This window comes from Metarhizium robertsii (genome assembly GCF_000187425.2).
Source record: "Metarhizium robertsii ARSEF 23 chromosome Unknown MAA_Scf_2, whole genome shotgun sequence".
Taxonomy (NCBI): Eukaryota; Fungi; Ascomycota; class Sordariomycetes; order Hypocreales; family Clavicipitaceae; genus Metarhizium; species Metarhizium robertsii.
The window spans coordinates 1897291-1923223 of NW_011942160.1; the positions used below are offsets into that span (position 1 = coordinate 1897291).

The 25933-nt window shown below is 53.1% G+C and overlaps 7 protein-coding genes across 7 annotated transcripts; 4 read left to right on the forward strand and 3 right to left on the reverse strand.

The window, feature by feature from the left end:
• Positions 1-2488: 2488 nt before the first annotated feature.
• On the forward strand, positions 2489-6068 carry MAA_05845 (LPXTG-motif cell wall anchor domain protein; the record flags this gene model as incomplete). Its single annotated transcript, XM_007823843.1, has 2 exons — positions 2489-4165; positions 4230-6068. 2 exons carry the CDS (start codon positions 2489-2491, stop codon positions 6066-6068), a joined length of 3516 nt encoding a protein of 1171 aa, XP_007822034.1.
• An 861-nt stretch (positions 6069-6929) lies between these two features.
• MAA_05844 (RNA 2'-phosphotransferase) lies at positions 6930-7874 on the forward strand (the record flags this gene model as incomplete). Its single annotated transcript, XM_007823842.1, has 2 exons — positions 6930-7133; positions 7218-7874. The coding sequence occupies 2 exons, from the start codon at positions 6930-6932 to the stop codon at positions 7872-7874; spliced, it is 861 nt and encodes a 286-aa protein (XP_007822033.1).
• A 93-nt stretch (positions 7875-7967) lies between these two features.
• On the reverse strand, positions 7968-9099 carry MAA_05843 (uncharacterized protein; the record flags this gene model as incomplete). Its single annotated transcript, XM_007823841.2, has 3 exons — positions 7968-8537; positions 8635-8822; positions 8898-9099. 3 exons carry the CDS (start codon positions 9097-9099, stop codon positions 7968-7970), a joined length of 960 nt encoding a protein of 319 aa, XP_007822032.2.
• Positions 9100-9629: 530 nt separating this feature from the next.
• MAA_05842 (rRNA-processing protein efg-1) lies at positions 9630-10634 on the reverse strand (the record flags this gene model as incomplete). The annotated part of the gene is made up of 2 exons (XM_007823840.2): positions 9630-10243; positions 10319-10634. 2 exons carry the CDS (start codon positions 10632-10634, stop codon positions 9630-9632), a joined length of 930 nt encoding a protein of 309 aa, XP_007822031.2.
• Positions 10635-11306: 672 nt separating this feature from the next.
• On the forward strand, positions 11307-14679 carry MAA_05841 (WD40 repeat-like-containing domain protein; the record flags this gene model as incomplete). The annotated part of the gene is made up of 5 exons (XM_007823839.2): positions 11307-11886; positions 11946-12575; positions 12626-13204; positions 13268-13360; positions 13415-14679. 5 exons carry the CDS (start codon positions 11307-11309, stop codon positions 14677-14679), a joined length of 3147 nt encoding a protein of 1048 aa, XP_007822030.2.
• A 595-nt stretch (positions 14680-15274) lies between these two features.
• On the reverse strand, positions 15275-19145 carry MAA_05840 (serine/threonine protein kinase; the record flags this gene model as incomplete). Its single annotated transcript, XM_007823838.1, has 4 exons — positions 15275-15543; positions 15605-18753; positions 18845-19031; positions 19109-19145. 4 exons carry the CDS (start codon positions 19143-19145, stop codon positions 15275-15277), a joined length of 3642 nt encoding a protein of 1213 aa, XP_007822029.1.
• A 4215-nt stretch (positions 19146-23360) lies between these two features.
• MAA_05839 (F-box domain protein) lies at positions 23361-25430 on the forward strand (the record flags this gene model as incomplete). The annotated part of the gene is made up of 1 exon (XM_007823837.1): positions 23361-25430. One exon carries the CDS (start codon positions 23361-23363, stop codon positions 25428-25430), a length of 2070 nt encoding a protein of 689 aa, XP_007822028.1.
• Between the last annotated feature and the right edge of the window lie 503 nt (positions 25431-25933).

Here is a 25933-nt window from a genome sequence, read left to right on the forward strand (position 1 = left end):
GGGAGAGTTGAGTAAAATCCAAAACCAGAGTCTCAATGGCGTTACTAGACAGCTTGAGCGATCAGGGCATTAGGTAACTTTGCATGATGCGCAATGCGCAGGACACTATGCTGCTGGGTTTGGTAACGGCGACTTAAACCTCACTCTCCTATTTTTTCTTTCTTTCTTTTCTCATACATACCCCTGGGCACACGGGAACATGAAAGAAAAAAAAAAGAGTCATCACAGACAACATGGCAAATAGTCTGGTTGGAACCAAACTCAGTCTGAGCGTGGCTCGCTGCACTATGGCCCAAGCTCAAACATTGAAGTGCTTGTACATACTCCACCAAAGGACACCAAATGAACCCATTCAAACAGGGAACGCATGCAATGATACCCCTGGCTAGTATTTCCAGTACGAACCGGACGTGAGAAGGGACCGTTGACGATCACTTGGTACCTGGGAGTACAAGCGCAATGAGACGAGACCACGGAATCTCAACTGCATGCCTCGAGTCCGAGTGCCAACAGACAAACGCCAATGATGAGAAATTGACCAGCGTTTTACGGTAGTTCTTTCCGTCTTCACACACACATACACCAGACTAGTAAGAAGGAAAGAAAACTTACAAGTCGGGTGGCAAAAAAAAAAAATCAATTTTTTTTCGGCAATGGCGTCAATGCAAAGCAACAATTGTCGTCATGTGGCATAAATCCCTTGTGTGTCTCACAACGCATTCATGCCTCGCAGCAAAGCAAATAAGAGTCAATACCAGAAAACAGCAACAGCAACACATGTAGGGAGTATGTGTGTACATATGTAGTACTGCCAGATGCATGTGGCCCGTCCATTGAAAGCGAGAGGACCACGCCACAAACGTGGACCAAGGTCTGGTGATAATCAGGTCAAGTCGGTCGAGCGCCGCGCCACATGTGAGAGGTTGCTGCAGCTTTATTCCAGACTCGTCTCCAAATGGCCAACTCGTGCGAGTGGAGGAGCTCCTGTCCCACGAGTGTCGTGCTGGCTGCATCTGGGGATCCGCTCGTCTGCATCTGCGCACTTAGCTAGCACTGTGATAGCTCAATTGTAATCGACGTCTGTCGAGGGGGCCAGGGTCAAAGCCGGGTCTGATAATGACCAAAAGGCCGCTATTATCTGTGGGAGTCGCGATACCGGGACATGGGCAATAGAGAGGGAGGGGCGGGAAAGGACAAGGACGAGGAAGAGGAAAAGGAGGGGAAAAAAAAAAAAAAAAAAGCAAACTGGTCATTCTTCCCTGCACCGTCCCGTGTTCTGTTAGACAAGTTTCGTGATAGGGCCTGCAGCTCGCCGGGACAATGGATGGCCAAGGAACATTGAAGGAAACATGTTTAGCACCAGAGCTGCTCTGGCCTCTGGGCTGCAAGCAAATGCGGTCGAAACGCGGTTTTCCTTGTCTGGTGCGTCCTGGGGAAAATGGCCGTTGCGTAGGCCCAAACAAGCCGGCGAACTCCAGACCCAGACCCAGATGGCCGTGTCTCGAGCCGGTGCTCAGCTTTGCGTTGTTTCTCTTCGAGGGGCAAGCTGCATGTCACTATTCCTAGTTGAGAGCTCTCGGTCTTGGTCCTGGTTAATAAGGGTGGTGCGGCCAGGGGCATGGGGAGGGCATGGGATGGATAAAGTGGCCATGGCAAAGCACATAACCGCATGGCATGCGTCTTGACCGGCTGGACCGGGTGAAGCTCTTGATCCTGGTGGATGGCATCAGAGAGCATTCGTATTCCATGTTGTATAATTGTAGGCCCCATGGCTGGCATTGGCAAGGGTGCTTGCTCGCTTCAGATAGCTACTTGCTGGTACTCGGCAGCTCGCAGGTGTCTTCTTGTTACTGGCGCTCTGCTCCTCGATCGCAAGGTGTCGAGCTCTCCATTCCTTTTCCTTTTCCTTTTTTTCTGTGGTTTTCGTGTGGTCAACTTCTGCTGTCCTTCTCGTCTCGAAAACACCACGACGCCTCGATCTGACGAAGCGGATTGGCAGGTGCGCGCATTAGGCATCATCCTTCCTTCCTTGACCTGTCCGCACCTCAAACAAGCAGCGCCCATTCTCCTCCCCCGTCGGGCCGGACCACGGTTGGGGTTTTGGTTCCTTGTCTTTGTTCGAAACATTTGAACAAAGGTGCGATACGGGCCATACGCCTCCAGTGTGGTCGGTGGTGGTCGCTCTTTGGTCGACCCGTGTCACGGCCAAGAAGAGGGAGTGAAGTCGGATTGAAAGAAAGAAGACCAGTCCCTAATTATAACATTTTGGATCCGAGACCATTGCCGTCGTGCTCCGTTAAGACAGGCGCATCCCCAGCTCCAGCCGACGACCAACAATTCCTTGCGGCAAAGCTTTCGCATATCATACCGACCAAACCCGTTGATTGATGGTGCAGCCGCCGCAGCAAGACGACGCCAAAGACACCTTGACTCCAGAGCATTGCTCTAGCGCACACTCTCAATAGCATGCAGCTTCGGCCGAGATAGTATGACTGAGTCGGCGGTTCTCACCACGGCCGTTGCCAGCCACCAGCACCAGCACCAGCACCAGACCAGCGCCAAAACCAACGCCAACGCCAGCAAACATCGAGCAACCGGCACCGCTTTGAGCGTTGGCGCCAGCTTGGGCACCGGGACGACTCAACCTGCCAACACGGCTGTTGCGCGTGGCTCCCTGTACGGCCGTGGGGGCAGATGCACACGTGCAGGCCCAGGCACAGGGACAAGCTCTCCTAACGCTCCAGGCGCGTCCATGCCGTCTGTCCAGGTGCCGGCCACTGCCCTGGAGGACATGGACTCAACGCCCACTCATAACGCCCACCCCACATGCAGGGCCTCTACCATGGCTCCCAGTACTGCTACTGCTACTAGCACCAGTACTAGGACTACGTCCAGCGCCACGTCCATTCCTCGCTCTGGCCCGAATGAGCAAAATCGTCCTCCCTCATCCCCCCCTCGAGCTGCTGCTACCGTCGCGGCAGGCGGCCACCATCTCGACAACGTCCACGCCGACGACTCTCCTCCGCTGACCCGGCATTCGCACCGCCAGTACAACACCTCGTCCAAGCTGCCGCCGCCTCGGCCTGCAGATTCGAGGCGCGGACCCCCGGCGGCGTCATCGTTCCCCTCTCAACCGCACCGCCCGCACCACAACAATCCTGGCCAGGTGCCTCACTCGCTTCACGGCGCCCCCTCGTCAGCGTTGCCCAATCCCGTGCCCGAACAGCGACCGGCCCCATCCATCCCCGACAACATCGCAAACACGGGCGCGGCCGCAGACGCAGACGCAAACGCAGACGCAGGCAGAGAGGCAGAGTCAACAACACATCATCATCCCTCTTCACCCTTTGCTGTGTCGCCCTCGGCCACCTCTCCACCACGAGCGGCCGTGCACTCTCGGGCATCATCATACCACGCCTCACCCCAGCCTGCGACCTCGTCATCGTCAGATTCTCCCCCCGCCCAGCCGAAGCGTCCCGCATCGTGTCCTGAATCGGGACCCGACCACGCCGATCAAACCACCTCCCCGTCGTCTCTATCTCCAACTGGAACCACCAAGCCTCTGAGTTGGAGAGGGCCTGCTTCGCGCAGCTCAAACGGCGTTTCGACCTCCGACGGCCCGCCGCCATCTCTCAACACTCAACGTCTTCACGGCGTTGAGGCGGCGGCCCAAACCACTGCTCAGCCGCAGCCTCTGCCTGAAACACCGAGGACGAAGAGCACGCAAGGCCAACGAGAGCTGCTACTTCTTAACCGGCTTTCTGGGTCCAGCTCATCAGATGACAACCGATATCCATCACCTCAGCGGCCCCCGGTTTCCTACAGACCAGCGCACAAGCGGCATAGTATTCAGCCTGCCACTCTCACGCCTGGCCGAGTGCCGCCAATACGCTCATTCCGCTCATCAGACTCTCGAAAGAGCCTAACGCAGGATATGAATCCCACGTCTCGCCCCCACGATTTGGGCGAGCTTTATGCAACTTCTCCCGAGGAACAGTCGCCGCACAATTTCGAAGGCAGGCATGCCCAAGGAGGTGTTTCCCTAAACGACGGCGAATCTGGCCGACAAGATGATGGTGGGGATGTTTTTTTGAGAATAGCCAGAGACGAGCAGATGCGCCGTCTGCGAGGAGAGGAGAATTTGGACGATGCTCAATCTTCAGTTGTAGGTTGCCATGAGACGGTCCCGCAATGCCCGGTACCCATACCGTGTACTAATTAGTTGACAGTCTGGCATCAGACGATCCTCTCATCGCCGCCCTTTGTCGACTGTTGTGCCCTCTTATCACCACCAGACATCGCCCCCAAGACAAAGGCGGCGATTATCTGACCAGCAGGACAGACCTCGTCCACTACATCTTGAGGACGACCAAGGAAGTGAGATCTCTCGGACCACCACATTTCGCTCGCTGCTCCGGGAGAAGGCTGCTTCTGTTCACCCTGGCGAGGAGATTCCGCGGACACGCTCTGGCGGTGCAAACCTGCGACCATCTCCTCTTTCAGCGCGATCTACAGTTGGTTATGATAATAGCCAAGAAGCAAGCCTTTACGCACGCAGGCGTGCGTCCATAACCGACAGTAATTCTACTGTGGGCCGTACACCCGGGTACAGACCATCTGGGCTCATCCAAGCCCGGAATCACGGTTCATCCCCTCTGGCCAGGACGATTGACCTTCAGAACAAGACGGGAACCGAGGCCCCTCATGGACTTGAGGGAACGGAATCCACTGCTTCAACAACTGCACCCTCGACTGTTTGGGATGAATTAGACGACCTCAAGTCGCGAATCAACCGACTTGAATTAACGGGAAAGCTGCCGTCCACGTCAGGGGCGGCAGTCTCCAGAATGTCTGAGGAGCGGCCAGCTACTGCTACGACGACGGTAACTACTCTATCTGGATCTCCCAAACGACAGGTCAATGGGCAGATTGCAGAAGTATCGAGTACCACGTCCTCTCAGAGGGAGGCACACCCCATCCTTCATGAAGCGTTGGTTAAATCAAGGCCTTATTTGAGTCTGGAAGTCTATCAGGCACTGCAGTCAGCGGCTAATGACGCCATGGCGTTGTCATCAATGATGGGTACCCCAGGTCAGCCAGGGCCGATATCTAGTGCTGCGAGTGTGGTTGGAACGGGAGGACCGGCAGTCACTGACCGACAACTGCGAAGAAAAGCCGATTCTGTCTGTCGGAGTCTGACAGAACTATGTGTAGCACTTGGGGAAGCAGTAGGTCCTGCAAACATCGCAGGCTCAGCTAGTCCGCCTGCGTTGGCTCAGCATGATGGACCTGCAACGCCCACTGCACCAAAGTCCTATAGTAGTCTGCCCACTCCACGCCGTGTGGCCGAACACGGAATACCGAAATCCATCAGCAGCCCAAGACCATTGTCCAAATTCGAGGAGCGACGAAGCTCTATTCTGAATGGGACAGCTTTACCGACGCCGCGCGCCACTGGTTCAGCACCGACTACGCCAATCGAGGGCAATTCGCAGCGAAGATCGTCCCTTATGATTTCGCGGACTCGGCGAGCTGGTACCGAGGAACCGGAAGTTGCTCGGTCACCAACAATGTTGCGATCCCGACGAGCAGGGACCGAAGAACCAGAGGAAGGCCGACAAACGTCATTCTTGAGAAATCGTCGGGGCACAGTGGGTGATGATGGTGGCGAGGGAAGATTCCGACCACCCTCCAGAGCAGATACCGACGTCAACATGCTCAGAGACCCTGGACGAGAATATCCATCAGACTCGCCATCCATAGCCCCCGACAGTGCCTCGCAGATTCCCTCAGCACTCCCACGTCGCAGATTTTTGTCCACAAGCGTTCATTCCTCCCGCCTTGCAGGATCCCAGGGGTCCAGCATTGCGTCGCCAAGAAGGTACAATGATCGACAAGCGGGAGAGCAAGACTTTGGCGACAGTGTTGGAGAATCACGAGTCCAGAGACAAGGTCCGCCGTTAAGCAAAGGAATAATCCATAGCCGAGCTAGCAGTCTCAGCACTCGGAGAAACCGAGACAGCTTGATTTCGACAAATTCTGGAGCTACAATTGGCCCCTATAGATGATGCTCATGAGAGCCACTACTTGCATTTTACGCCCGTACATGTATTCAAATGGACTTTTACATAAGACTTTCTAGTGGCACCGTCAACAAGGGACGTTCTGCTACGTACTTTTATATTACACCTTTGATGATTGATGAAGGCGGGACAGGCCGGGCTTTTTGCTTTCCTTTTTTTTTTTTTCCTCGCGCTCATTTTGTCTATACGACGTTTTTCGGTTTAATTTTTTTCTTTCCTTTCCCCTTCTTCTCAGACTCTGCATAAATCAACGTACATCACGCACAAAACAAATCATACAGCAAAATAGTTACTCTGGCTTGCGCTGGATATGAGGACCGCTCTGGACTGCATAACGACATGACGAAACCCATTGTCTGTCACTCAGGTGGCTAAACGGCCTTTGGTCTGCATTTTTCTACTGTATGGGTGGATGAATAGTTCTTTCATGTACGATAGCTCTTGACTGCAATAGGATTTGTTTACATTCTCATAACAAACTATATATACTCTGCCACGTTGTGACGTGTCATTGACGCTAGGTTTGGGTGAAGAAGATGCAAAACCATGCACCGTGCGGCCGCGTGAGTCACTGTGTTTGGCTGGCTGGGTGGGACGTCAAAATCTCGGCCTCATTTTCCACTCGACACTTGCATACGGGGTTCTATTCTAGCGAGAACCAGGCATTCAAGAAGGCAAACCGACAACTTTGATTGTCTCGGCTTGCAGTCAATGGGAAGTGCCTGTCGTTGGAAACACCACTGCAAGGGGACGCTTCTCGCGAGCCCCACTTTCAACCTCAGCTTTCCGGTCGCCCAACTCGGGCCGGGCAAAATACCATACTCCCTCACACGCAGCAACAGCAAAATGGCCAGCCACGAAGCTCGTATACATCCCCAAGACGAGGCCGCACCCCGGTCCTCAAGGCCCTCTGGACGCAGGGGCGGTCGCGGCGGCAGGCCCGAAGGCCGGGAGGTGCAGCTGTCCAAAGCGCTCTCCAGGCTGCTACGACACCAAGCTGAGAATGCGGGCATCAAGCTCGACGAAGAGGGCTTCGCGCCTCTAGACCGCGTAGCACGTCTACCCCCCCTTTCCTGCACCACAACGCCAGCATCGTAGCTAACCTTTTTTTTTTTTCGTTTACTCCGTCGACAGTTGTCTTGGGGCCCTATCAAATCCCTCTCCCCAAGCCTGCAGGAAGTCAAGGACGTTGTGGAAACCAACGCCAAGAAACGCTTCACTCTAAGACCTGCTGACCCTTTGGCGCCTGAACCCCCTTCTGCGGCGGGATACCTTATCCGCGCCAACCAGGGGCACTCCCTCAAGGTCGATGAGGCGGCTTTGTTCGAGCCGATTCTGCTGGGGGCCGCGGACTTGCCGGGCAAGGTGGTCCACGGGACGTACTTTGCGTTCTGGAAGGCAATTCTCGAGTCGGGCGGGCTGAAGCCCATGAGCAGAGGGCACATTCACTGTTCGGACAGGACGCCGGAGGAAGGGGCTGTGAGCGGGATGAGGAGAGATGCGGAGCTGTTGGTCGAGATTGATATTGAGGCGAGTCTCAAGGACGGCGTGACCTGGTGGAGGAGCGACAATGGGGTGATTTTGACGGACGGCGGGGAGGGAGGGGTCCTGGAGACCAAGTATTTCAAGATGGTGACGAGCAGGACTACTGATTTGGGCGTCTTGTGGGAGGACGGCGTCAAGATTGCCGATTTACCTGCGGATTTGAAGTTTAGAGCACCAGGGGGGAAGAGACCAGGGGGGAGGAGAGGAGGGGGAGAAGGTGGCGGCGGGAGACATAGGAGGTCATGAGTTATTCATTAAGCAAGTCTACTGCTAGTCTTGGGAGCGGGATATCCCTCCCCGCGGCCGGGCATCTTCATACCAAAAGAGACGTGAACAAATCTACTGCGTGTTGGGGGTTGCCGGCTTGGGCGAATTCGCAGCCGACCACAGGCTCTCAAACGTATCCTGCCTTCTCTGCAATTCGGCCTGCAGCCACTCTAGTACGCTCTCCGCCACCTTCAATCTCGCCTGGCTCTCGCCGGCGATGCCACTGACAATACCTAGGTCCGGGGGGATTCGCATGTCGTTCTTAAAGACAGGCCGTCCGCAGAATAAGTTATCCCCTGCCGGGTCGGGCTCAATCTTGTACGTTGGACTGCCGAGGGCCAAGCGATGGGAGAGACTGGTTACCTCTTCGAAAACAGAAGGGTTGCTGGGCGAGCGGGTGCTGGGAACACTTGTCCGCAGTGACTTGCTAGGCGTTGCCTCTGGTACAGGTGAATTGCCCGACAAGCGCTGCCGTTTGCCCAACGGCTGCACGTTCAGGGGAGGCGGAATATGCGGCTTCGGCAGCTGCAGGGGCGAAATAGCTGGTCGATCCATGCGGAGAAGTTTCCCTGGGGTTATTGCTGCTGGCCTGGCTTGGGTGAGATAGCTGAGCGCATGTTTGGCAGCAAACAGTTTGGCATTCTAAGCCAAAAAGATGACCCCTTGGTTAGATGAGCCTGATCTGTTTGGGAGGTTTATTTTATAGGGAAAAGAGAGAGCAGTTTGGGCTCGGGCGTACCTTTTTCGACTGGAAGAATGGCGCTTGCTCTCCAGCAGAGAACCCAAACCCTTCACGTGGAAAGGATCCATGGTGTTGAAGGGTGCAGACACAGCGCCAAAGAGGTTGGAAGTGTCCGTTGATGGGAATACTGGTAGGTCCTTGGTCCGTCCAGACTGGGTTGGCCAGACGGAGGGACTGCACTTTTTCTATATACACCACGTCAGCAGGGGGCTTTTACTTTGAAAAGCAGCGAATATCGCTCTGTAGACGAGAAGCCTTACCAATCAACTTGCTAACGTAGCCCTGATCGCTCACGTCTGGTTCTACGTTGAACGGAACAAACGCTGACAAGGCTTCGAGCTGAGGTCGTGTCATGGCAACCGGTTGGCCCGTTTTCATCTCGAGAGCGATTTGCTGTTGTACCCATAGCAGAAGTTTATCCCAGGGCACGGGAATGATGAGGTTTGCGTCCGCGGTTGTCATGGCAGGGCTCGATGCTTTCAGCTGGCATAGGACAGACGGCTTGATTGTATTTTGTTTGCGCCAGTCTCGACTAGTTGGTTTATTTTCAGATGTCACATCCAGGGAGTGAGGAGAGTCAAGCAAGGATCGGCATATAGGTCATGACGGTAAATTGCGCAGTCTAAGAAACGCAGTGCGTTGTCGTCGAGTCGATGTGCGTTGGGTGTGAACATTGGGAAGAGAGCACTGTGAGCTTGACCCAAGAGAACATCACATTATTAGCTTGGTGGGGTCTGGTCAATAAGTACCTTGACCCTTCAATCTTCCCACCGCTACGTATCACCGCTTGCAATTAACACTGCAGGAAAGAAGAGAGATCGGGCCAATTTTATGACAAGTTGACTTCCAAGGTGCATATTTCACAAACGTGTCACGTATTACTTCCAAAACCACCAAACTCAGCTACCTGGGTGTATAAACAAATATATTCCAGAAAAAAAAAACCTGCGCCAATTCTCCGGCTATGCACGTCAGATCACAATATTCCCATGTTACATTTCCTCAAAAAATCCGCCGTCATCGTCTTCATCAGGCTCAGCAGCAATAGTTTCGCGCATAAGTCGTCTTCGCTCTCTCCGATTCAGTTGCGGCTGTTCGCCCTTCTGCTGCTTGCTTGCCTTATCCTTGGCTCCGGCGCGACTTTGCTGATCATGAGCTTGTTCGTGCCGTTGCCTTGAGTCTGGTTTGTTTGAGCTTGTCCTAGTTGTTGGACTATGCTTCTTTGTGGCAGGAGCTGAGTGAGCTGAGTCGTCTGCAGATCTCCTCTCCCGCAATTGCTTCAATGCTTCAGGACCCTCTTCCATGGTCTTCTCAACAACAGACCACATTGGCGGTCGTTTGGCGTCGAGTGCAGCTTTGGCTGCTGCTCGTGTTTGTTTTGTCTCACTGTCGTCTTCTGCGGCGTCCTCCCCCTTGTCGTTACCCTCAGACTTGGAGTTGCCATACAAACTGATGTAAGGGTCCAGATGCGGATGATAGATTGTATAAGCCTCGTCTACCTCGGCAATGTGCAGTTGCCGTTTTAGATCATCAGCATCTTCGGTACCTGGGTTTTGTTCAATCTTGCGCTTGATCTGTTTCACTAAACGCGACGCCTTCTTTCGCTCTTCAACATGAAAACGTTAACAAGCCTCGCAGCTAGCCACAAGGGTAGATAAAAAGGAAATCTAGCCCGACGTACCAAAAAATCGAACCATGTGGTATTTTGCAATCATTGCACTTCGCCTCTTCAGAAAAGATTTGTCCGAGACGGTAGATTTGTGCGACTCGAGCTCTCTCTGCAAATCATTTTGGACATTGGCAGGCAGGTCCTTTTTGCGATGCAGCAGTCGTTCGATGTTTCGAGCACGCTTTCTCGAATACTCGAGGCTGCCCTCCTTGGCCTTGTGCTTGCCAGTGCCGTATTGCTTCTGACGCTTTGGGTTGAAGCCGTTCGCTCGCGCCGGTCTCAGTTGAGACTCGACGTCGTTGTCCACGTCGGAAAATGATCGCTTCATGCTGAGATGAAGGGGCTGCACACAAGAGTAGGGCTTGAATTGAAACTCGACATGAATGGTATGATTTTGTATCATGAAATGCAACGGCGAAGACTCGAGGAAAACCGTGATGAGATAGACGTCTTGCGATTTTGGGACTTAAAAGAGGCGGCCAACTTTTTTTGGTGAAAGGTGGGGACTTGCGTAGAGGAAAACGGAAGCTGCAGTGCTCGTCGTTATCTTATCAACTGGTCGCTCTTTCCGCCGTGGGCACTCGAGACAGCTACTCAGCTTGTTGGCCAATCAGCGGGCCTCAATCTTTGAATCAAATCATGCCGACCAGTGCATGCGGAGGAGGTCGTGAGATCGCAGGAGCGACTATATCCAACGTCGACACGGAAGCTTGATTTCTTGGTAGTCGCTGCCACTGCCACCAGGCCATTGCGCGGAGCCATGCAGCTCGTCAACAAATTCCAAAGGTCAATGGCAGCGTCGGACAGCGGCTAAGGACAGTTCCTTGGACCCAGACAACCCGTTTACATCCACCAAGCCCTCATCGCCCCGACTAACCGAGTCGCAAAGGGCAGTCAAGGACATTACTGTCACGCGAGGCAACTGTAGACTCTTGATCCGTTGAGTTTCTACAGGTCAAGTGAACTCCAAGGAATTCTTGGCGATTTTTCATGCCGCAAAATGGATCGGCCGGAGCCTGGGCTAGTGAAATGGTCTCCAAATTCATCCTTCGACAGCTTTGTTCATATCAACTTACAACATCGCGTCGTGCAACTTTACGAACCCACTGGCCATGCCAACAAGCGGCAGTTTGACTTTTCCAAGCTCAGTCGACACGATGACTTCCCTCCTCTTACGACCTACGACTGGTCCCCAGCTGACACTAGCCTGCTGGCGGTCGGCACGAGTTCCGGCATCATCAACCTGTTAAAGATTGACGACAACTCTAATGCATATGCTGAAATTGGCCTTAAAATGGCACGGACATGCCAGGCGGTTGCTTTCAACACCACCGGTCTCCTTGCTGTTGGTCTCGATCGTGTTCGAATGGACCAAAGTCTCCACGTCTGGGATGTCAGTCGCCTTTCAGCCCAGGAGTTGCCCAAGCCGGGGTTCCCGAATGCAGCCTCCACGTTCGTGGATTCTTACACCAGGGTTGAGCCAAGTGTTTCTGTGTCAAGTATCAAGTTTTTTGAGGATAGCCCGCTTACGCTGGTTGCGGGCATCAAGGGCCAAGGTGTAAGGATATGCGACCTTCGAGGTATACCACAATCATCGCCGTTAGCACGTAGTGAAGGGTTGAAGGCTGACACAATTTAGATCCAAGCGGGAACATCACTTTTCAAACGAAATGCAACAACAATCTGGCTATTGACTACGTTGACCAACATTTCTTCGCATCATCCGCTCTAGATCACCCTGGCGTCATGATTTGGGATCGTAGAGCCACGTCCCGACCACTTGCTTCGCATTCTTACATGCAGGCTGTGGAAGAGGACGAGCTCCCGTGGGGAGGAGCCTTGCGACTTGATAAGGTGATTGAGACTGACTCTGACCCCTTTTTGACTGAAGGCAAACACTCTCTTGTTCGGTCACTTCGATACTGCCGCGACCGTCGAGGATTGCTGGCAGCACTATCGCCCACAGGTCAATTGAAGGTTATGGAAACGAATAAAGAAATTATGTCTACTGGCATGGCGGCACACGAGGGTCCCGAGCTGCTGCAAGTTCAGAGATCTCACGAGATGGATGTCTCGTACAGGGATAACTCAAGACGAAACGATCGCATCGTCTCCTTCGATTGGGTGACTTTGGATTCACCTGCTTTGAGGCCAAGGTTGTTAGTCCTGAGAGCAAATGGCGCCTTTGATATTCTAGAGCAACCGTCTCGAACGTCAGATCATGTCTATAAGTTGGTTCCATGGCAAGCCCCCCATCGGGGTTTGGAGGGTAAGCAGATAGGACCATCAGCAGTGAGTGGTGCAGCTGACATGTCTTAGAAAATTCACCATATCTCGACCTCATGAAGTTTGAGCCAGCCCAGACATCAGAGATTCTAGGGCCCCTAATTAACGAGCAAGTCCTGTCGGACGTTCCCATCTTTGGACCGGAGAAAGCTGACATCGCGGACCGCATCAGCGACGCTTTGAAAGATAGTGTCTCTACATCTGCTACGATTGAGCATGTAGACGAAATTTCTCGGCCATTGCCGGATTCGTTCTTTAACGCGACCTCCATTACTCAAAAGTTAAAGAGCATTCGAGCATATGTCCGTGATGAACAGGCAGACCAGAAGGCAGAAGACGGACAACAGGAACAAGGTAACGGACCCAAGCACCTGGACAACAGACCCAACGAGATATCGCTAGCCTCGAACAGCTTGGTTTCCTGCCGTGAGATTCATGAGGCCCTTTTGGGCACGTTGGCGACGGTGAAGGGCCTTCCTAGGGAAGCTCAATGCGTGGTTGACCACTCAATGCTCCTCCGAGCCAAGGAAAAGTATCTTTTTGATGCGGCAACAAACCGAACTGTATTATCCGATGACTCCTGGCGGAGATTTTTATGGGACTGGGTAGCTGGTATATACTACACCCGCCTTTCGCAGCACATGGTTGAATAGTTCGGCTTACAGTTTAATACAGATGCTGAAATGGCCGCGGACGACGGGGGTATGCTCCTTGGAAACATGGACCTTAGCTATCTCGGCGTTCATTCCATATGGACAAACGATCTCGGTATATCTGTTCAAAAAATGCCCCTCAACAAAGCCAAAATTCTAACTCACATAGGCAAAAACTCCATGGCCCGCCTCGCTCCCGGCGCAGCCTTCCCTGAACCTGCTCAGTGGGAGCGAGTCATCGGCCAGTTCTGCAAAAAGCGCCGCCTCCCCAAATTTGACGCCGTGCCCACCAAAAAGCCTTTCCATCGCCAACTCTGCCTCGAAATCTGTAGCTGGGGCGACCCTCAGCGACACGACCCCAACGGCGTTGACCGCGAAGCAGATCCCGAGTATCCCACAGCCATCCACACCATGGTGGCTTCCCGCGCACTCTTCCGCGGTGATACCGAGCAAGCCATCTCCATCCTTAAAAAAGCCAGCGCCGTCCACCCTGAACTTCTCTTCGTTTCCCTGTCCCTCCAGCTCCTCGGCCGAGGAGGCAAAAACCTTCCCGAGGAACATCTCGAGCTCGACGATGCCGTGGCCTCCAAAACAGACCCCTACCTCCGTGCCATCTCGTCCCTCATCGCAACTGGAGACTGGAGCGCCATTGCGAACCAGCGCTCCCTCCCGCTCACAGACCGTGCCATCGTCGCCGTGCGAAACTTTGACGATAGCCAACTCACCAAATGGCTCGAGCAGAACGTCTCACTCGCTATAGAAGAAGGCGACATTGAAGGGATCGCCCTGACAGGTATAACGGACAAGCTAGTAGACATATTCGCCCGCTACGTACAGAAATTCCACGATGTCCAGACAGCCACCCTCGTGCTGGCCATCGCATACCCCCGCTACATAGACGACATCCGCTGCCGGGCATGGCGCAACGCTTACAGAGCCCACCTCCAAAGACACAGGCTGTTCTTCCAACGGACCAAATTCGAAGTAGAGTCCACCAAGCGGTCCAAACGCGACGGCGTGCCGACCCTGAAGCCGCCATCGCGACAAATCGCCCTGCGGTGTGTCTACTGTGATGCCGAAGCGTCCCTTTCGAACCAGGGCGTGGCACCGCCGACGTCCAACCCGACGTTGGAGACGCGAAACCCTCTGCTGGCAACGAGCATTAATTCCGGGATAAGCTGCCCCAACTGTGGGAGGCACCTACCCCGCTGTGTCGTCTGTTTGGAGGTCGTGGGGGTGCCGCGGTCGGATAAGCCCGAAGAGAAGGAGTCTACACGCATGGCAGGACGATTTCCTACGTTTTGTCTGCGCTGCGAACATGTCCTTCATCTGGATCATGCGAGACAGTGGTTTGCGAGACATGTGGAATGTCCTGTACCCGAGTGTCGGTGCACATGTAACTTCAGGGCTAATCCAGAACTTAGCTATCATTGATGAGGAGGGGACGTGATATCCTAGCTTATTTGGAGCAAAGTTGTTTGATGGTGACTTGTCTGTTCAGTGTCACTACCATATTATATAGTTATATTTTTGCGAGGGGGTGAAAATGCTGCTTTTGTCTTGAATGGGCAAGATTTAGATACGATATAATGAACGCTTTTGCTGTCTCGCGCTCTTTCTGTACACCTATACTCATCCTTTGCTCTTTCTACCAGGTCTCAAACTGGACGAGTATTTAACGCCGTTCCCATGGTAATATATAGTGTGGCCATTTTCCAGGAGACACCTTCCAGATGGACCGCCTGCGCCCCTTCCCGTTCATCATGTCTGGATATCAATTCCTCTCTGGTGTGCACCATGTTGCACCCACATCCGCTTACGCTCATTTGTCTCATCTCGATCCTGATATAAATGCCGGTCATGAGCTCTTCTATGCGCACCCCCTCATAATTTGTGTGCTGCAAGCGGCTTCAGTTGAACAACGCCGCTTGAAATTTGCTTCTCTTGGCTTGGAAAGCCACGTTGTCCCGATGGTCTAATTCCCCAGTACTGTCGTATCCCCTTGGTATTTCAACACCTCTATTTCAGTTCAATCAATAGCCTTACACCACGGGTGGTTTATCACCTGGTGAATACCGTAGCGCTCTTTGACATCGCGGTTGAGCATCCGGCGAACAAGATCGATACTCTCCTCGCTCATAGTGAATGGAACTCTCAAATCTCTGTCCATGATCTCATCGATGCTGTAGAACGGGTTCTCCTTGTATACAATCGTGTACAGGAGAATGCCCAATGCCCAGACGTCTTGCTCTTTGCCACCGTAAGGTTTGCCTGCCAATACCTCAGGAGCGGCATAATCTGCGAAATACGTCAGCAAAGCAAAATTTCGGATACACCTCCCAGCTCAAAATTAACTTACCAATAGTACCCACGAAAACGTCGAAGGGCCCGCTCTTGATGTATGCCGCGCTTCCGAAGTCAATCAGCTTGATGTTGCCCTCTCCATCCAGAATAACATTCTCGTCTTTGATATCGCGATGTACAACTAACGCCTTTGCGTGCAGAAAGTGAACTGCCTTGGCCACCTGAACAAATATGCTTCGACATTCTGGCTCTTGCATGTTCGCACGAAGTTCAATGTAATCGAACAAGTCCATGCCAGGAAGTCCATGAGGAGCCATTTCAATATAGTAGTTGATATCGTCTTCGAAGAATCCCTCCATTTCTACAATGTTGGGGTGCCTGAATTCAGGTTTCCGAAGGTAATCCAGCACATGGATTTCCAAGGGGACAGTTCCCAATTTTCGGTCTCTTGTCCATGTATCAACCAGGATACGCCGTTTTGTGACATACTTCAACACGACTTTCTTGCCTGATGTTTTATGACGAGCCAACTTTACCTGCCCGTAGGCACCTTGGCCCATATCCTCGAGAATGGAATAGTCACGAATGGTCGTTTTTCGAGCAGGCTCGGCGGCCCCGGCCGGAGACGAGCTTCCGCTGGTGCTAACTTCTGTTGGTTTCGGCTGTCTCGTAAGCTTCGCTGCTGCGTTCAGAGCCACGTCCCTGAGTTGCCTCGATAGCGTCGTCGCCACTCGTTCTTCCTTCTTCGGTGGAGAGTCGTCATCTGAAGCGATTTCCATGGGAGTGTGTACGGGAGGTGTTTGTCCTGGGGATGGTTGGTGGAGGGGTGTGGTAGTTCCCGACGTTGCAGGCGAGTCAACACTCAGGCGAGCATGGGCATGTAGGTGCCGTGAATACGTGATCCACAAGGCAAATACCATCTCTTTGTGAGAGACCGAGAAAGACTCATCGCCACTGTTTGCCTCATCCTCATCGCTTTCTTCATGGACTGTCTCTTCGGCGATATTTGTCTGCTTTTCACTCTCCACAACACGCATCTGAACGTCAATTTTCAAGTCAGACCCATCGCGATGTCTCGCAGGCAGACCATCCGGCTGAAGGAATCGTGCTGCGGCATCAGGACGGTGCTCCTTGAGAGCCAGAAAAGCCGAGGCCCTTCTAAACCTTGCCTCAGGGACGACCATTCCGTCCAGCATCTGCAGACCGTCCTCCTGTGTTAATATGTCGAGTATCTTATCAAAATCAGGAATAAGAGAGTCAATGGGTAGTCCATCAGGTTTCTCATAGCCAAATAGGGCACCACAAAAGACAGAATTGGAGCTCCGGATTTTGAGTGAAACAGGGTCAACAACAATAATACCGGCCATGTGAGGGAAGGTTGACACACGCAGCTCAAGTTTGCCGCGTACTTGCTCTACACTGCAGGGAATGTTAATTTGATGGGCGTTGGGGCAGGTGAAGTACTTCCTCCTTGCAATTTGGGCAAAATCAATCTCACCAATAGTGGGATCAATGCCTTGCCGAGGAATTCGCGGTATTAGTCTTGCCACATCAAAGTCAGACCCCGTAGCCTGAGATCCCCATATGGTGTCGGATGCTCCCGAAATGCTCTTTACGGAGCCTTCCTCATCTATTGTCACGTATGAAACATCCTCATGAATCTCCTCCAAAACCCATATCAAACCAATTCGTTTTTCCTTCACCCATAAGCTTGCAGAGCCGGTCGCCCCGTTCCTTTTCTGTATTGGAACAACATCGCCGCACAGGAGGACGCCTCTTGAGAGATTGCTGCGATGCTGTCCAGTGCCTCTAGTCGTTGGTGGATTAGGGTCGCCACTGTGCACGGTCTGTGCTCGTCTTTGTACGTATTTGGATGGCTGTGAGCGTGAATTTGGTTTGCTCAGAAGCTGTGCTGTGATCCCGCCTGAACGGCCCCCAAGCAACGTTGAGGCTACAGAAGACACCGGGCTCTCGCGCACTGTTCCTTCTTTGGCATCATCTTCAGATTCTTCGTCAGTTCGCAAGAGTTTTCGTTCCAACCAGGCCCGTCGTTCTTCCTGAACCACCTCCAAAATGCCCATTTTACGCACTTCAGCTTTTGTGACACCAAACACGAGGCAGGCCAAATCGTTGGCTGCAATGATGGTCCATGGTGGTTTAGCCTCGGTGGTAAAAATGGCTTGAGCGGCCGGCACCCATCGGTTTGTATGACCATGGGGAGTGGGACTCAGCGCACTTGGGAAAGTCTTTGTAGGCGGCCCAGTGTAGGCTGTTGATGTTGTTGTTGGCGAAGTAATTGGCTCTTCATACATTGGCTGGCCTGCCAAGAATGGCTGTGCCATGGTATCCATGAGCTTATCTTGCAAGGCAATGCCAAGGGTATCAGTCATTGTGCGCTTCAAACTTATAGGTCGGGAGGTGGGCTTCGCCCTTGGGTCCAATTCTTCGTCATCCAGCCTCTCTTCGTCCCCAATTGAAGTCAAGGCTTCGTGTTCCAGCTCTGGAACTGCGGGGAGACTTTCTACGCTAGCGCCATCAGACGTTTGAAATCGAACGAGGGGCGATTTCGGGGCCTGAATCTGCGCGGTGAATGGCGAAGCAGAATCAGATGCCGTGGTGCTGGTTCGTGAAAGCTGTGGCATGAATTGCTTCTCGAAAATGTTTTCACCGGTCACATCGGCCGGTCCAGTCAGTGGTGCAGCTGTAACTGCTGCGGGATCCGGGTTCGGCAAGTTTCCAGCCCCAATAAGCTGTGCTCTCGCAAGCAGCTCCAGCATGTTTTGGGTATCGACATCGCCTGTGGCACGAGCGTGGGCGCTCGCGAGTCCAGCCTGCGTCGAGCTCATGGGCCAACCCATTCGATCTTTCATAAAGTCCATGGAACGTTTCAATACAGTCTGCCTATTATGTATAAATTCCTCGGACTGATGAGCAAAGGAAAACGAGTGTAGGGACTCGGAAGGGAATCGCGACAAGTCCTCGGAGAAACTGGGCGAGGCCGGCCCTGCAGTGTGCTGCATACTGGCGGTGCTCGCCAGCATGGCGCTCATGGAGGTTGAGCGAGACAGTGCGACGACGGAAGGACTTCGGGATGAGGCATTCGAGTTGGGCATCGTTGGAGCTCGAGAAGGCGGGTGCTGCTGGCGAATGCGCCGCAGTCCAGTGATTCCTGCACCATGTTCATGGTCGTTGATATGTGAGGGCCTACATTCGCAGGACGATGATGAAAGCTCAGCATTAGTCAAGTGGTTTCACAGCCGATGTCAAGTTGGAGCCATGAACAGACAGGTCGAACCTTGTGAGTGCGTCATATTCCATGGCAGAGGTCGGGGTGCCCCCAAATGACATGCGGTTTCGGCTCCGGTCGACCGTCGCGTCGGCGGAGAGGGCGAGATTGCCGGTGCTTCGGTTCTTTGGCAATGACAACGGAGGCACTAGTTTGCCGCGTCCTCGATCCCCCTCGCCGGTGCTATCATCGGTGCCTGCAATGGAGGAAACAACACAGTCAGCAAAGATGTGGTTGGTTACAGCAGTAGCAGTCCTGGTGGGTAGCACATACGGTGTTGTTGTTGCTGCCCGCCATGCATCTGCAGCATCCTAGACGGCGAGACGACCTCGCCGAGCAAACACTGACAGAGGTATCCGCGGACAGTGTCGACGTAGCTGCGAGCGAGTGGCGAACGGAGACGATGCCGCTGCCTGATGAGTCGAAAGGCTTCGGAATCTGTTCGTGCTCTGAGGTCAAGCCCGGCCTTGCTCAGCTCAGCTCAGCTCGAGGTTCAATCGTGGGTTCAATCGAGGGGTCCCGCGATGAAAGCGGAAGGGTGTTGGATGGGCTGGTCTGGTCTGGTGGGCTGGAGGGAGGCGTGGACCATGAACTGTACGTAGACGACCAGTTCGACCACTTGGAGACTAAGAGCTATCCGAGTCTTGCGGGCGGAGCAAGGTCAGCAGTCTGGTTGAGAAATTGGAACGCTGGCGCCAGAGCTAGCCGGCTATTCGATAATCAGAGGCGGCAGCTCAAGACGCTGCGCTGCAAGCCAGATGGCTATATTTGGCAGTAGATGGTTTACGGTCGAGGCACAGCAAATGAAAAAATATATATAGTAATGATAATAAGATGGCCAAAGTTGTAAGAATTTTTGACGCTGCTGGAGCCCTGCGGGCGGAGGTCTGGCGAGGGTTGTTGGCGAGGGTTCATTCGATTGACTGCAAAAACCACAGAGACTGGGACATGTCTGGTCTGGTCTGGTCGGACTCAATGGCAGACCAGGGTGAGGCGGGCACATGCTACTGAGGTAGGTACGATGTAGAGCACAGTGCTTTTGACGGGTACTTGCAGCCACATGTGCAGGCCCTTGGTGCTGTCGATCTGGTCTGGAGGGAGAGCTTAGCCACTGGAGGAGCCACATGTGCCAGGCCGCCTTGAGACGCCTGAGATGTTGAGTGTCAAGGGACCCAGAGCAGCATGAGCATTCGTAAACGCACGGCCAAAAGACTGTGTCATGACGGACGGCTGAAACCTTTGCCCACATTAGTGTACATTGCCTTTTCGTCTTGTCAAGGCACCTGGGGGCCACGGCATGGACATGGCGTCTCGTCATTCGTCATTGCAGAGCGAAGTTTATCTTGGCCGGGACAGGATGGTCGCAGTGCCGTGATCAACAACACGTGAATGCTTCCAATCTTCCCATTTATCGCCGCTCGCCGCCTGGTGTAATGCAGCTGGGTACCCTCCCAAAGCCGCTCGGTAGTTGCACAGGGATTCCTGCCAGAATGGTACATGTAGTATTTGCGGCACCCAATGGGATGCATGTTGAGCCTCAACAAATATCGCGGGAATAAGCTGGTCATACTACACCCGTCTCGGGATTCCCAACACCACCACGGGTAGAGTGATGCATTGCTTGCATTTTTACTTGTCCAATTCCGATATCCCCATGCTATTACGGAGTAGATGATGCGCAAAGTGTTACAGAACTGCTCAACGTGGATTCTGCCAATGCCACTGTCTTTTTTCGTAAGAGGTCCCGGGTAGGATGGAGTCTGTATGTGTCTATCTCATGGGGGAAAGAGAAAAAAAAAAGGTTGCCATGGACTGCGCACGAGGAGAATAATCAAGATTCGTTATTACGGAAAGCTTAATTATTTTAGTACATTGATGACAGCTTAATTACTTAAGTACTTGGCAGACACGTCATGCGGGGCTGCGTAAGTATTTAGTCAATATTATTCACTTAAGTAAGTACTACGTACTTAAGTACATATGCTGGCATGTGCTTGGCAGCGGAAAATTATGGTTTTGGTGGTGATGGTAAAAGTTTGTTCCCGACAACCGGAAAGAGCTCACCCGAAATCGTCATGATATAAACTACCATGGCCATCCTTTCGCCGCAGACTTTGAATTCCACTTTGCCAAACCCTCATATACACGGGAACTCTGCTTTCACAATACATATTCGCGGCATTGATATCTACCAGACCCCACAAGAGCCATGATGGTGTCATAAATTACTGCCTACTAGTACGCACTAGGTAGTCAAAGACTCATCCTTCTCTCGTATGACACATTGCGATAGACCGAGATAACCCACAGAGGCTCAACAGCAAACAATCCACCTGTCAACGTTGCTTCCGTCACCAAAGGCAGTCATGGCCGTGCATCCGTGCCATCTTGCGGTGTAACGCCGTGTCGTCGAAATGGCCCGGCGCCAGCCATGGGAGGATTGACACGTCGCCCAGGCCTACCTTAAAATCAGGGACCATTGTCACCTCGGCCAGGGCAGGGAAACCAAGACAGACGGCATGTCAGTTCACGATATGCGGGGTATGGAGAAACCCAGTTTCCTGCGAGCTGGCTGCATGGGTGGCACGGTGGGACAAGAGACTCGCCAACATGGAGAAGGCTAGAAGTTCTCGACAAACCCCGGTCGTCATCGTGGACATCCCATCCCGCCAGTAACTACTACCGACCTAGCGCATCCGCGAACCTTCAAGCACAAAGGGTCCTTTTCAATGCTGGACTAGTCTATTACTAGTCGACAGCCCTGGGCCATCTGGCAGACTCTTTGGCAAGGTATGTATGGAGAACAGACTCATCAAAAAAGCCCTCATGCTGATCCGCCTCGTCCGTCCACGCAGCCGCAACGAGTCAGGCAATCAGGGTCGCAAGCAAGTTTACGCACCAGACACTCGGTTCCCGACGACGTGCCCATTGCGTAACAAGGAGCGGCAAACTGCATCATCACTCCGTCCGTCGGCCAGACATGGGGGGCGGCATGGAAGATCTGCCGGTGCAGACATCCCCCCCTGTTCGGTTTGGACAGACCTCCGGCCTTGAAAATCACAATGGAAGAGAGAAGAACTTGCTGCAGGCGTTCCTGGGCGGCGTTGGGGGATTGGCGAGGAGACATGGCCGAAGCTATGACAGCCCCTTGCTTTTTGTATTGTGCCACCGAGGAATGGGAGTTGCACGCGGTCAGTGGCGGACGCCAAGCAAGCCTGCCACCAGGCTCGAAACCAGAGTCTTGCATCTTCTCAATGGGAAAATCACTCGCCTTGACCCGGCTGGCTACATGTTTAAGTGCCCACTTTGTTTGCGGACGTCTTCGGTGGATGGTGGAGGGCGAGGCGCTAAAACACACATACTACTACTCCGTACATACATGTATCGACATTATGTCAATACTACCAGACTACATACAATGTACTATAGACAGACAGGGAATGGGCGCCGAGGCGGACCAAATAAATGCATCACCTTTTCACCATTTTGCGCACTTGGGCACACACTAGCACCACCAACACATGCGGACCACGCGAAGACATGGACTGCACATGTGAGCAAACTCGACTCAATGGAGCTTCCAAAAGCGAGGTGCCCAAACCTTGAAGGGTCAACTGGCCCCGCCGCCTCTTCTCAACGGTCCCATCCACGCCTTGGGCAAAGAAAGAGTGACAAGTTTGTGTACTTGTAGTGTGTGGCGGCGGTACGTCTCCCAAGTAGAGAGATCTACATGTCAGCATGTATTAGACGACGCAGTTAATACGAGGCTCAAAGTCAACAAATGCCTCTCACTCGTGTCCGAGCCGCCGCCGCCGCCGAACGCAGAACACGGCTGCACCATACTCTGTCTCGCCCTCGTCGTCTTTCTTTTAAGTCCCTGCTCATGCTCCCCCCTTCCACACTTGGGCGTTTTCTACTCTCTCGTATGACCATGGTGATGGCCTCCAACCGACATGTGCCTTGTCTCAACTGATACAGAGCGTGCATTTGGTTCGCGGTGTTGAGTGTGAGCCTCGTGCCTCGTGCCTCCAACTGCACCTGCTGACCCAGAGTGCTGACCCCGCCGTCCATTCGCTGGTCCGCTGATCCCTGGGCGTGCAACTTATTGCAACACCACCTTCGACTTTCCCATTGACGACGACGGCATTTTCCCTGTCGGTTGTGTCAACCCGTTGCTCGCTGCTCTCTCGACGCTCGCTGGATCGAGCACCACCCGCGAGACGGTGGCTGGCGATCGCAAAAGCATACTTCATCTCTTGTTTTTTATCTGTTATGAATTGATGTCTGTCCACTGGCTCTTCAATACTCGACCTCTTTTACCAGTGGCAACGCCCGTCTTATCAGTCGGAACCCCACGTATTATCGACGATATCCCGCGGGGAACTAAGACAACGCCCAAACAGCGTCAACAAGCGACTCCAAATAAAGAGGAAGAGGAGGAGGAAGGGAAAAAAAGAGCTGCTCACCCCAAATATTGCTTACGCACACCAAGAAACCCTATTCTGTACCTGGCAGCAACCGGAAAATGGCCGCCGTCATTGACAGAGGCGTCGTTACTTCGGTCCCAATGTCGAATGGCGATGCCACCCCCACATCCCCCGGCACACCTGTCAATGGGAAAGGCCGTAAACGGCTGCTTCGCGGACTGCAACGAATATCCTCGTCCCCGTCGTTGAACAGCCTGCGTCGCTCGAGGTCGGCCAGCAGCCCGTACAGCACCCGAGGCACGCTTTCTTGTGTTAGTCTAGCTGCTGTCGGGCCTCCCCAGACTCCGTCCAGTGCTAGGTCGTCTACTCCTCAACCGTCACCGCTTGGCCTGCCGAGCGCCTCGAGTTCGCTTTCGCCGACATCAACCCACGAGTTTCCCTTATACGACAATATAGAAGGCCACCTTTCCGTCCGCAAGGTCGACAACATTGACCAAAATGGGCTACCCGCGACGGCGACCGTTCCTGCTGGCCTTGGATTCGCCAAGCAAGATGGGCTAGCCAAAGCGCTGGCAGCGGCAAAAGCACCTCCCAAGCCCGCGTTTCCGTTCTGGGAAAAGATGCCACACGAGCTCCGCGTCCAAATCTTCTCGTTTCTTCGGCCGAAAGAACTTGTTCAAGCTTCGAGAGTGAGCAAGTCCTTCTATAGGTTTTGCTTCGATGGACAGCTATGGACGTCGCTCGATGCTTCTGAATTCTACCAGGACATTCCGGCTGAGTCACTTGCCAGAATTATCGTGGCCGCTGGCCCATTTATCAAGGACTTGAATCTTCGAGGTTGTGTGCAGGTAGAGCACTATAAGCGCACAGAAGTCATTGTCAAAGCTTGCAGGAACTTGATGAATGCTACGTTGGAGGGCTGCCGAAACTTTCAAAAGACTACTCTGCACACTCTATTGAGGACCAATGATAAGCTAGTTCATCTCAATTTGACAGGCTTGTCTGCCGTGTCAAACACATCTTGCAGAATTATCGCCGAGTCCTGCCCACAGCTAGAAACATTCAACGTGTCCTGGTGCGACAAGGTCGAGGCTAAAGGGATCAAGGCCATTATTGAATCATGCCCCAAACTGAGAGACCTGAGGGCTGGCGAGGTCCGGGGCTTCGATGATATTCCGACTGCCGAGACTATTTACACTACCAAGAATCTTGAGCGTCTAGTTCTTTGCGGATGTGTCGAGCTGACCGACGACGCCCTCAAGGTCATGATGCAGGGCATCGACCCGGAAATCGATATTCTGACCGAGAGGCCCATTGTTCCACCACGAAAGTTGAGACATCTCGACCTGAGTCGATGCAACCGCCTGTCCAGCGCCGGCGTCAAAGCTATCGGCTACGCAGTGCCCGAGCTAGAGGGCCTTCAGCTTTCTGGGTGCAAAACGCTCACTGATGCTGCACTTGAGCCCATTCTTGCATCTACACCCCGGCTTACACATCTTGAGCTGGAGGATCTCGAAGAGCTTACGAACGCCCTCATGTCTGAGCACCTTGCCAAGGCTCCCTGTGCAGAAACCTTGCAGCATCTCTCAATAAGCTACTGCGAAAATATCAGCGATGTCGGCATGTTACCCGTGCTACAGAAATGTCTACGCCTGAAAAGCATTGACATGGACAATACACGAATCAGCGATCTCTCACTAGCAGAGGCCGCAGCCATGGTTAACAAGCGTTCAAAGAGGTCGCGGAAAGCAAGCGACCGGCCACAGGTTACTCTACAGATGGTCGTGTACGATTGCCAAAATGTGACTTGGGCTGGCATCCGAGAAGTTCTGTTTCGAAATGCTCAAATCAGGCCAGCGGCCGGGGAGCCAGGAAAAGTGACATATCCTACAGAGATTATTGGCCTCAAGTGCTTCTACGGTTTTCAGATGACCGTCGACGAGCACCAGACGCGTGTACTACGAGGAGACCTCTTATCCGCCGCCAGACTGGAGAGAAAATGGGCAGACTACATGCAAGCCAACGAGGAGGCTGGAATGGGAGGTGCAGGACACCGACGACGACGACGTCGCGCTAGAGAAGCTCATGCCCAGCATATGAATGAAGAAGACGGCGGCATTGTGGGCCGCCGACGAGCACGAACCATGGGAGCTTGTTCGGTGATGTGAGAAATTCAAGGCCGCGACGATGGAAACAACTCGGAACTCTGGTTTGTTATTTCATAATGGCGCAACGGCTTTCCGATGAAAAAAAAAAAAAACAACAGCAACAACAAAAAAAAAAACCCCTGGGACTGTCTCAATTTCCTGAATGTCTCATTGGTATGGAGCCTGTCAGAATGCAGTTTGTTTAGAAGGATTGTCTTTGGGCGTTCCGGGACCGGTACGGTAGATTTTTTTTGGACAAGATCGTATCACCATCACTCATCGGAGGTTATTGTCGCATGTCACTTTTGGACAGTCTACACCTGAGAGGACTAGTACTTTGCTCGGAAACTGACATGATTCCCTTGCCAAATCTTACTCTGTCCCTGGTTTTTTATTTTTACTCGCTTTACTCCGTACACCAGAAGGAAAGGAATCTTTGTCCCCACGGCACTCACATAGCTAGGAGTCTTGCATGGCCTGCGTTACATAGAACAAGTATAGGTTGAAATGAAACAGTTTACTTG